Raw genomic sequence first — 12,262 nt, 5'->3', positions numbered from 1 at the left:
GAATTTGACATTATAACTTATGTATCCTAATTTTTGAAGTTATTTAGTTCTAAATAAATAATCTATACATAGTTAATGAACTTTTAAGAAAGAATTTAACTGTCTGCGGCAGATGGAGGCTGCCTTCCTCTGCTTGGATATGGAAAAAAATCTTTGGAGGAAGCGCTCCCCGAATAGGCGCGATGCGGTGCGGAATTATTAATTGGGCTCGAATGCGGATATCTAAAATCGAAAGAACGTGAAAAATGAGGTAGGAGGTTCGGTAGACCAAAAACAAAAAAATTGACATAAATAAATAAGATTAGGACCTAAAAGTAATTAATTAAAAAGTTTTAAAAAAATTTGAAAATTATTGTAAGTTTAAAATTCCGGATAGGCTTTTGAAAAGTAGACTTTAAAAACAAAAAACAAAAAAAAATTGACTTAAATAAATAAAATTAGGACATAAAAGTAATTAATGAAAAAGTTTTTAAAAATTTGGGAAATTATTGTGATATTATATATAATAGTATTTTCTAATTTAATTGAGTTCCGGCCGATTTTTGAAAGAAATGAAAATGGAAAAATGAGTAAAAAACAAAAACAAATAAACTAACTAATAGCGAAAGAAAAATGAGCCAGGAAAAAGTAAAAAAGGTAAAGAATTATATTTACTTCAGAACTATGAGAAATAGTCTATATTTGTGATTGACCAACAGTTGGGTTCATCCATGTATTAGAGTCTAGAGACTAATTAGACTTGTAATGAAAGTAATATTTTCTTTTGAAACATGCTAAAAAGGAAAGTAAGGGAAACAAAAACTAGTAGTAACAGAAACATTTTTTTTCTCTTTAACATAACATTAGTTGTTGTAAGAAAATAATTGTGTCTTATTTAACCATTCCACATTGGTTCCAAACGATCCAATCTTGAGATCAATCATTGAAGAAATCATTATAGCGTTGCTTAACGCAAGTTTTCCATAACCCACTTTGACTATCTATTAAGACTCATCAAATTATCCCAAAAGCCCCATTTCCAAATTTGATATTCCAACAAATGGAAATTGAAGCAAATTCAACAGAGCATTTCAAGTTATGTAGCCAATCGGAATTACATGAATTAAGGGGTGATCAACTTATTTTAGTGACTAGTTTTGGACATATAAATATTTTTTATGTTTATCGAACACGTAGATAAATCAAAAAATATTTATAAACAAGGTAAAAGGTTATATTTTGCTTATAAACTATAAAAAAGATTATTTTTGTCATTTTATACTTTGGCTCATGGTCGTCCCTATCACTTTAAAATAGTGAAGTTTTGCCCTTATTGACACACCAAAAAGAATTAGATATCATTTTTTTTTTTTGGAACCTTAATAAACCCGCATGATCCTGCTATTCTTGAAGTCGCGTTGGGTAATCTATTTCATTATTCAATAGGCTCATGATCATACGAGAGATGTAAACCACATTAAGCAAGCGCGATATGACGAGCTCTGACTGAAATGATCGCTGATGAGGAGAAATCTATCACAAATCTCCCAAATGAAAAACTACTCAGCGGTTAATGTGCAACATTATGTATTCTTTTCGAAAGTCCCTATTTTTTGGTCAAACTTAATAGTAAAAGATAAAAGTACCAGAAACATTTATTTTCTTTTTTAGGAAAAAATAATTTTCTCTAACTTAATCATTCCACGTTGGTTCCAGACAATCCAGTCTTGAGATCAATCATTGAGCAAATCATTACAAGCGTTTTTCCAATAACCCCTCTTTGATTATCTGTTAAGACTCATCAATCAATTCTCCCAAAATCCTCCATTCCAAATTTGATATTCCAACAAATGGAAATTGAAGCAAATTCAACAGAGCATTTTAAGCTATGTAGCCAATTGGAATTACAGGAATTTGCAGATAAATTTGTTATTCGATCATTGGAATCTCCCACTGATGGCTTTTCCATTAGCCGCTTTGATGGCAACATCGAGAAACTCAACGGTGAATTGCAGTTTAACTACTTTTATTTTAATTTTTTGTGTTTTTTATTAGTTTCTAAGGGGTTGTTTGGTTTGAAGACAAGTTATGTTAGGATTAGTTATGTTGATATTTGAGATTAGTTATACTGGAATTAGTTATGGTGGGATTAGTTATGTTGGTATTATTTCTTATTGTCCGTTTGGTGTGTTGTATTAAAAATAACATGCATTGCATACTCCCTCTGTTCACTTTTACTTGTCTACTATTCCAAAAATAAATTTTCACTTTTACTTGTTACTTTTAACATATCAAGACAAGATAATTTCCTTTTTTTCTATTTTACTCATAGTATTAAATACTCACTGCAAATCATTTTTCAAATACAATAAAAATATGCACCAATTAATATAAATACATTGGTAAATTATGCACTTCATTTATTATTTCTTAAGAGGTGTGCATAGTCAAAAGTGGATAAGTGAAAGTGAACGGAGGGAGTAATTTTAAATAGAAGTTGTTTGTTTATAAAAATACCCTCCACCCTATTTTCCTATTTAAAAAAAAAAATGTTTTAGGGACCTCAGGGGTAATTTTGTCATTTTCATTATTTTATCCAGGGATAACTAATTCTAATTCTGGTACTATCATTAACTTATCCCGGTACTATTTCTAATCCTGGGATAAGATTTCTTATCCTGGTATAACTTATCCCAGGATTAGTAACCAAACAAGGGATAAGGCAGTACTGAATTTTTATCCCAAGACTATTTATGCTTGTCCAGCATATCAGACTACCCCTTAAATGTTTAAACTTAATTGGTTTCCAGAATTAGATGCTTTAAGTTGACCTATGTATTCTTTTCGGGACGAATGGAGTGAAAAATATTGAGATATTTGAGGTTTGAAATTAAGGAGGGCTCTTTTGCTCTTGCATTTTTTCAGGTGATATGAGCTTTGGAAATCCTTCAAAAGTCTCTACAATATATGGAGTTGCTGGAACAATTAGGTTGTTGGCAGGTAATATACTGAAATGAATCTTTATTATATACTTGCTTGTGAGTGAATCAATGGAACTCAAGTAATTTGAATGCTATGAGTGAGTTGAAGGTAGTTGATAGACATGAATTGGCTTGTAAATTGTAGATGCTGTGAATATTGAGTTTTGCTTTAGCAAACAGTTCTAGAGTTGCAAAGATTCCATCTTTCTTTTTCTTTAAAATTTGATGAAGTGTAAATAGCTGGAGGCAGTAGACATTTCACTATCAACCAACTACATCTTAATTCGAAGTAGTTAGAGGTTCGGCTATATGAATCCACTACAACTCTCTTTCTTTATTTGTTCTTCACACTGGATATGCTTCGCTAAGCTCACTTAGGAAGATTTCAGTAGATACTTAACTGGAGGCGGAAATTGATGTGTTTGGGCGTTATTACTTTACATATCAGCAGTTAAATATCCTTAAGAACTTCAAATAATTCAATATTATTTCTCCTTATAGTGCAGCAACCAACAAAAATCTACACATAGTATTACATAACATCAACTATTAATAGTATTTCCTTTACTAAATTAAATTTCTTTTGCTGATTCATCTATTTACATTCAGACTTATACTGATTAATACTTCCTACAAAAGTAAAGTAGATGAACACAAAAGTCCTTTGCTATTTTGTGTTAATTTAAAAATTATCTTCAGAAAAGAATGGTATATTTTGATTAAATAAGGTTAAAGTATTCATAAAAGTGGTATTAAATATTGAACTAATAATAAGTGCTAAAGTTGGCAAAACCCCATGGTGCAAGATGAAGCCATATCACAATTTGCAAAGGATTTAACATTTCATGTTTATTCTACTTCAGGTTTATTTCCTAGGTATCAGTTTCCTTTATTTTCCTCTTAAGTGTTTTATGTGCATTTAAACTTCTCCCTCTTATTGTTCCCGCCTCTTTTTGGGCTTTAGATCCTTTATTGGCTGTTTTTTGTTTGACCTATATTCTGAAGCCATAGTACTCTCCTTTGTTGTCAAACACTTTGTAGTCAAATCTGCACCTTTGCGCTACCTCAATTACAAAATTTAGCTCAAGTAGCGAGAATTGTCAATCATATGAGGAGACTATAGCTTACAAACTTAATGATTTAACAATTAGGTTTGCGGCAGGAAATTACTCAAATGTATGATGTTATTACTCTAGAGCATTGAACTTTATAGTACCTTTTTGTAATTTCTAAGTATATAAAAACTTAAACAACTCAGTCTGAAAGTTATATGTGTTGACGTTTTGAGTCCCAACTCTGCCATTCTTTTTGGAATTGAAATAGTTGCATCATCTATGTGGTTGAACCAGCGCAACTCCTGTAATTTGAATATAGTGATGCCTAAGTTGTGTTAAGCAATGAACCTTGGGCCTAAGTCAACCCCAAAAGCTAACTCATGAGGTGAGAGTTGTTAACCCATTCCCTCAATCAATGCGGAACAACCTAACAACCCCCCACGCCCAGACCTGCCAACTGGAGTAGGGACAATAATTTGAGGGCCTAACATCGGCACACACAATAACAGGAATGGACCCGACTCTAATACCATATTAGGAAAATGGACCTTGGTCCTGACTTAACCCCAAAAGATAGCCCATGGGGTGAGGATTGTCCAAAATCATATAAGGAGACAAACAATCCATTCCTCAACCAATTTGGGACAACTAAACAAGTTGAAAGTATTTGATAAATTGGATATAGTGTAAACTTGTAGACGGTTTGAATAATGGAAATTGCTTTAGCAAACAATTCTAAACTTGCTAAAATCCAATCTTTTTCACTTTTCTTTTTGAAGTTGTTGATGCGTAAATAGCTGGAGGCAGTATATACTTCACTATCTGGTGAAAATGTGATCAGGCCAGTTCTTTGCATGTCAGCAGTTAAATATCCTTAAGAAGTTTGAATAACCCATCTTCTTCTGATGGAGCAACCTGCGTAAATCTACACATAGTATCTCATAGCATCACTTGCATTTCCTTTTTAAATTAAGTTGTTTTTGCTGATGGTTTATTTGGATTCATGGCACAGATAGATACAAAACGAAAGTACTAGAAGTCCTTAGCTACTTCCTTTGGTTCTCAAAAACAGTTGCACATTGAATAACATTAAGTTAAATATTCACAAACATGGTCATAAATATTTAGTTACTCTATCAAGTGTTTATAGTTGGTGAAGCAACTTATTGTGAAAGATCAAGCCAATTTACAACTCTTAAGGGATTCCGTGTTTCGTGCTTATTCTAGATTAGGTTCATTTCCTAGGTTCCATTTCTCCTGTATTTGTCCCTAACATTTCATGTCTGCATTGATGTGAAGCTTCTGCCTTGCCGCCACTTTTTGGGCTTTAATTCCTTTTATTGGCTGTTATTTTGCTTGTCGTATATATCTGAGACTATAGTACTTCCCTTTGCTATCAAACCGTTTATCATATGTTTGGTTATGTATGCACAATTGTTTACAGCAATGCTAGGATCCGATCCATATTTATATCTGCATCCATAAAAGGTAAGGTTATTAATCTAGCTGTTTTAGGTCTTCCTTGAATGTCAACTTAATTAGATTAGGTTGTCAACTGTGGGAATGTTTAGGAATAAAAAAAGGATTATATCATAATTTAACTCAATTTCTGTCAAGATTTATTTACATTCTGCTAATTTCTTCTTTTGTAGGATCACATATATTGTTAATAACTTCCCGCAAAGAAGTGGGAAACTATCTTGGTTTTCCTGTTTTTCGTGTGATGTCCATGAAGTTTCTTTCCTGCAACGAGGCCTCAAGGCATCTAACACGGCAAGAAGTATGGTTCTCATATCATAATATCCAAACTTAAAATACCTTTCTTTGAATAATGTTTGTCTTTTACACTTTTCCCTTTTCTCTTTTACTTTTCTTGCGCTGGCAGAAAATAGATGAAGCTCTTTTCCTTTTTCTCTTTTGTTTTTATTGTGCTAGCAGAAAAAAGATGAAGCTTACTTCATGAATTTATTGAGCATGGTGGAATCAACTCCAGGCTTGTATTATTCCTATGAAACAGATATAACAGTGAAGTATGTTCAAGCTGTGTTATTACCCGTATTTTTGTTCAGTCGTTTCCTTGACTTTGCGCATTGACAATTCTTTTAGTATCAAGAAATCTAAATATATTTACCAGCTTGCAGAGAAGACACAATTTGGCAAAAGGGTGGATGAGTAAACCAGTTTGGAAACAGGTTTGTCTACTAACTATTTTGGAACTGTTTCATAACATTGAATTTGTAGAATGTTATGATATTATTGCTTCCAACTGGCATGTGAACACATATTCTGGCCGCTGCAAGTTTTCTGGACCTACTTATGAAGGATTCACACTGATAGAAATTGCTTAGTATGTTAAATTGAGTGCCAAACCCATGGAAGAGAGAAAGGAAAATAGACTTCAGTGACTATTCCGACAATTGACGCTGCTTGCATGCACACCTCACATGATATGTTTCACTGTATCAAAATTGTTTTATGAAGCACTTGGGAATCTTTTTTTTTTTTTCCTCATGTGTGTGTGTATGAAATACAAATCATTACATTCAATTCCGCATGGAGGTAATGGAAGGTTAAAGCTACTATTTGGATTGGCTTATAACTAACTTATAAGCTGTTTTCAGCTTTTTTGATTTCTTATCATTTCTTAAAATAAGCCCAAAAAAAATATCATTGGTTTCTAAAGCAGCTTAAGAAGTCCATCCAAACAGGCTCTATGATTCACTGTTAGATTTCTTATCTAATCCCAGAGATCATTGTTTTCGGTTGATAGTTGGAGGTTGCTGAAGGTTAAGGCTCAATTAACTCTATGGGCGAATAAATATTGAATCAGGCTATTGTATCTGCATTTCGTCGCTTATGGTTGGCACATTTTGATTGAAGTCAGTGACCGAGAACCGCTTAAGATGTACTTGATGATGTTAATGTCATTGCTCATATATTATCATCCCGTTACATCTCTTAATCTTATGAGCCTCTTAAATGTTTGAAAGTGAGAGCTTTAAGAGCTTTCTGCTGTGCCATTAACAATTACTTGCAAGCATGGAGATTCACATTTGTTTTCTGTTGGAGTAAAATATGTTGAGTGTCACCTTATCGGATCAATTGTTTTCCATGGTTACCAAAGCAGTCTAAATCTTCTTGCCAAAAGTAGTCTCTCCTCTGATCGAGCCTTAACTCACGAAGAAGTGTTACTTATTATGGTCACAATACCAACCAGAAGATGTCTTTGTGCATGTGATCTCACATGATGCTAGCCTACTGCTATACCAAAAGCTTAATTGGGTTCTCATATTTGACCACTCTACCACATTTAGTTGTCATATGGCATGGTGGACTTGTTTCACCTCTCAAACTGATGTAGATGTGGGACAAAATATTGCCGTGTCATATTGAACTACTCTGTCCGGTGTTTTGCTTCCCTACAAGGACTCTTCTTGCTACATGTTCCGGATGGACAATAAATACCAAATAGAATTATACATTTTTTGGCATCATCCCGGTTAACAACTATGTTCCTCTCACCTTTATGCACCAGCATCATAATGTTTTTCACTAATGTATGAAATTTGTGTAGAGTTGTTTCTTCTTGATCATTTTTGTTTTTGGCTTAATTTCAGGCTGACCCACGGTTTGTTTGGAACAAAAATCTGTTGGAGGACCTGATTGAAAACAAGGTTTGTTAAAGACCTGTGTTTATACATTTCTTTTGATCAATAAGTGCCTTTTCATTTAACAAATTAAAATAATTCGATTGATTATCAGTGAGATTATTAAAAATCAGGTGTATTGGACTCTGATATGTAGCTTGTCTAAAATCGTCTTTCATTTTCTCTTCGTTGGTGCAGCTTGATGGCTTCATTGTTCCTCTGTTGCAAGGAAATATCCTGAAATTCTTGTCCCTACTCCCATGTCTCCCTCTCTTTTCCTCCTTCCTTCCTCCCTCCCTCCCTTCCTCCACGGGTTTAAGGATATGCAATTCATAAATGCCCAAACTACGTGTGCTTTTGTCAGAAGTACAAATACTTTTTCCTTAATCAGGACATAAGCTTTCAGACAGGACATCTTAAACTCAAAGGGTCACCAGCTACCATAGCATTGATTTCAAGAAGATGCACACGACGCTTGGGTACATAAAGAATCCGTTATATCTAAAGCATCAAATTTGTTTTCTAAGTTAATATTATTGCATTAATCATGTGGCATTGATTTGGAATCAAAACCCAAATTTATTTTCTAAGTTAATATTATTATACCAAATATAGGAACACGGATGTGGAGAAGAGGGGCTAATCTAGAAGGCGATACTGCTAATTTTATTGAAACTGAGCAGTTGCTGGAGTTTGAAGGTTTCAGGTCTTCTTTTCTGCAAGTATGTTTTCCGAAGCATGATTCTTCAGTTAAATTGCATCTCTATGGTTTCCGCACATTTTATTTGGCAAATAAGGATTTCTTGATGTTTCTTCCGTGTCTTAAAGAGTGTTATAGCTGCTTTTTGGTAGTTCAGCAATGACATATATGAAGTTGTGACTGATGGACATTGTAATTAATGTAACTGGTTCTTTTCTTTTGTGTAACTGACTCTCTCTCTCTCTATATATATATGTGTGTGTGTGTATCGCACACACACACATCTTTCTCTCTTATATGCATGAAAGAACATTAGTCATGTTTATTCCCATCTGATAATTTTCAAGTTGTCTTTAAGTCTCCTCTTTTCTTTGTTGGAAGAATGGTGCATGTCTGAGATGTTACTTTGCTCTAACAAAGAAAAGAGGAAACTTTGACAATTTCAAGGGTCTAAGCATTGAGAAGCCATCTCTTCTGCATTTCAGATTCGAGGTTCAATTCCACTCTTGTGGGAGCAAATTGTTGATTTGAGCTATAAACCACGGCTTAATATTATCGACCATGAGGAAACAGTATGTACTTATTCTTGATTATCTTTATTTAAAATATTCTAGTGTATGAATTATGAGAAATTGCCTTTCCTCGTTCAGCCAAAAGTTGTGGAGCGCCATTTTCATGATCTGTCGCAAAGATACGGGGATGTCATTGCAGTTGACCTGACAAACAAGGTATATAGCTTTTCTGCTGATACTTAAGTCCATTAAGTTGCATTGATGTTGATAATGTGGACAATTCTTTCCAGCATCAACTATGGAGAATGTTTTTGAGTACGAATATATGTGTATCCATGCACAACTATACATGTATCCGTGCTTATTGAGCTTTTTGAATATATCAGGAAACCAAGTTTTATTTCCTCTTTTCTAATCCGATGACGATAATCTAACATTACGTTGCTGTCCTCGTTATCGCAAAAGTCAAAATCATTACGAATGATGAAATTTTTGTCGAAATAGTAACTATTATTTCATTTCTTAATAGCCAGAATGGTCATATTTCATATATTTTTTTTTATGAGATTCCACTTAGCAATTTATCCTAATTTTACTGCTACAGGAGCTAGTTCTGTTAATAATATTTTCACATTTACATTCTCGTTATCTCCTGGTGCAGCAAGGAGATGAGGGTCTATTAAATGCAGCTTATGCAACACAAATCCAAAAGCTGTCAAGTGTGAGGTGACTGACTCTACTAAACCTTTATCTATCTGAGGCTGTAGGATCATGTCCATCCCATAGTTCCATAGTGACTGAAGTCAGAAGGTAGAGAGAACTGGAGAATTTAGTAAGCTACCCTTACTTAATTCTATGATAGTTACCATCACATGGCTGAAGTTAGAAGATTGAGAGAAAGGTGGAAACTAAATAGTTGGCCACAATTACTTCTGATATGGTAGTCATCATCACAGTCAGTAGACACCTGGTTGAAAGTGTGTTATATAGTTATTTAGTCTCTTTTCCAATCTAATTTCAGCAATTTTGTGCCTACTGCACTGCATTAAAATACTGAAGTGTTGCCTGCTCAAACTCAAGACTAATTTCTTGATTCTGTTTGCATTGTCTCAGATATGTGTCGTTTGACTTTCATCAGTGTTGTGGGGGCTCAAACTTCGACAGCATACAACTTCTATATGATGAGATCTCGGAGGATTTTGAAAAGAAAGGGTAAGAATAAAACTAGAACAACAGCGGCATTGTTTGCCAGGAAAAGATAATTCAATATGACAATGTTTAATGTCCATAATACTGTTTTTCTTGCTAAAATTAACTAATCCAGCTGAGCAGATACTTTCTCATAGACACAGAAGAGAAGATTCTATTAGAGCAGAGAGGAGTTATTAGATGCAACTGCATTGACTGCCTAGATCGAACAAATGTTACTCAGGTCGGAGGAACCACATCTATTCTTTATTCGATGAAACGAGTCCTTCAAATGCTTCAAACACACATAATATTGTTTTTTTATATGGTAATTTCCCTCGTACTTACCCTTTATAATCTGCCATTATCTTTTGCAGAGCTATCTGGCTCGGAAGTCTTTGGATTCTCAACTGCAAAGAGTTGGCGCGCTTTCTTCAAATGAGTGCATATCTATGTTCCCTGAAGATTTTGAAATCTTTAAGACTAGTACGGACTCTGTAAAATTCGTGTCCAATAAAATTCATACATTCATACTTGCTTTCTTTGTTTATTTAGTCTTCATACTCCTATTGCAGTGTGGGTGGAGCAAGGTGATGAAATCAGCCTGGAATATTCTGGAACACATGCTCTAAAACGTGACCTTGTCAAGTAATAGACGAAATATTGGGTTAAAAATATCAATGCGAAAGCATCATTTGTCCACTCTAAATTTACTTTGAAAATGCACCAGATATGGAAAACAGACTATGACAGGACTTATTCAAGATGGGATGAGTGCAATTTCAAGATACTTCTTGAACAATTTTCAGGATGGACTTCGTCAGGCATGCTGCAGATATAATCTTAATATTAAAATATCCTCTCTTATTTATTCTCTTTACACTGTAAGTGAGATCTCCATATACTTTCCATGCACTTGCAGGATGCGGTGGACCTTATAAGTGGTCGCTATAGTGTTAACAGGGGCAGCCCCTCTCCAGTCCAGAATAATGGATTCGAATCACTCAGTGTAAGCAATGACTGTCTCTTGGTATAACCTAGATGATAGCAGGGCTTCTCCATCTTCTATATAATATTGTAGAGTCATGAATCTTACGGATCTGCTTTCACAAAGTTAAATCTCTAAGACAATATAATGAAAAAGCATAAATCCATACCAAGTGGTTGCTTACTGACTTGTTGCAGTAATTGAGTCAGGTCATTTTACTTATTTCCTGTTGTAACACATTGTTAGACTGATTATTGATCATATGAACAAATCATTGCAGTATCTGCCAGTAGCATCAGCTCTTTTAATTGGAGGATTGACCGTGACCACCATCACGATAAACCAAGGTATCCTTTTTACTTCCATTTTTCAGTAGGGCTGAGTGAGATTGTTAGTGTGCAGTATTTACCAAATTCTTATCTTAGAGCTTCATATTTCAAGATTCTAATTTAGCATAATCTGCTTTGGGTAGCGGGACGAAATACAAATACCTTTTTGTCTTCTGCACTCTGTGCTGGTGTAACTGCTGGAGTTATGGCAATTGTCAAATCAAATGGAAGGCAAATCTGCTCAAGACCTCGATTGTGTGGACTGCTGTAAGTTTGAGCATCATATTATAGTAGATATCCAGAACCATGAGGCATCTTTGCTTCGTGAACCTGACTGTTATCGAAGCCCTGAATGAAACCTTGCCATCCAAGAATTCAGCAACTTGCAGACACCGTTGTAAATTATAATAAAACATTGGAAAACCTCTTAGTAAATGGGAAACATGAGTGATAAAATATATTTAATTGTATCAAATTTGCCTTAAGTCCAACTTGTTTGGGTCCGAGGTATAATTGTTGCTGTATTGAATTTGACTTAAACAGGGTTGTAAGTTCATATCCCAATAATGTTTACATCCTGATCGAGGGATTGATGGTTGTAGATCTTCATCCAGTCAAAACTCAAAACCGTTGAAGCAAAGTATGAATATACAGACATGGCATACACACAATTAGCAGTAATCACGAGTTTAATTAGGTGCTCTCAAATGCTTTATGCTCACCTCTTTATAGCAAACAACTTCTTCATTTCAAATTTGATTTTTCGGTTGACGCTATTTTCCCAAATAGTCATATATTGTTTTTGAGATTTAAGAATAGAACTTAAAAAAATGATACATCGTGGGAATAAATACTTTTACGAGCTTTTCAAGAAAAAATGTTG

The 12,262-nt window shown here is 34.3% G+C and overlaps 1 protein-coding gene across 2 annotated transcripts; it reads left to right on the top strand.

Annotated features, from left to right (window-relative positions):
* Nucleotides 1-1,588: 1,588 nt before the first annotated feature.
* LOC132049773 (phosphoinositide phosphatase SAC8) lies at nucleotides 1,589-11,980 on the top strand. 2 transcript variants are annotated; one of them, XM_059440699.1, is made up of 20 exons: nucleotides 1,589-1,983; nucleotides 2,905-2,979; nucleotides 5,668-5,795; nucleotides 5,951-6,045; nucleotides 6,150-6,207; nucleotides 7,633-7,689; nucleotides 7,861-7,894; nucleotides 8,061-8,141; nucleotides 8,278-8,384; nucleotides 8,848-8,934; nucleotides 9,013-9,090; nucleotides 9,536-9,600; nucleotides 9,988-10,086; nucleotides 10,207-10,306; nucleotides 10,440-10,548; nucleotides 10,638-10,710; nucleotides 10,793-10,886; nucleotides 10,985-11,071; nucleotides 11,331-11,397; nucleotides 11,523-11,980. In XM_059440699.1, exons 1-20 carry the CDS (start codon nucleotides 1,830-1,832, stop codon nucleotides 11,648-11,650), a joined length of 1,776 nt encoding a protein of 591 aa, XP_059296682.1. In that variant the 5' UTR covers nucleotides 1,589-1,829; the 3' UTR covers nucleotides 11,651-11,980. The 2 variants fall into 2 exon arrangements, with proteins under 2 accessions (XP_059296682.1, XP_059296683.1); XM_059440700.1 differs by having other exon boundaries at nucleotides 1,591-1,983; nucleotides 5,954-6,045.
* The last annotated feature ends 282 nt before the right edge of the window (nucleotides 11,981-12,262 follow it).

This window comes from Lycium ferocissimum, chromosome 3, assembly GCF_029784015.1.
Source record: "Lycium ferocissimum isolate CSIRO_LF1 chromosome 3, AGI_CSIRO_Lferr_CH_V1, whole genome shotgun sequence".
Classification (NCBI taxonomy): domain Eukaryota; kingdom Viridiplantae; phylum Streptophyta; class Magnoliopsida; order Solanales; family Solanaceae; genus Lycium; species Lycium ferocissimum.
This window is presented reverse-complemented; position numbering and strand designations above follow the sequence as displayed.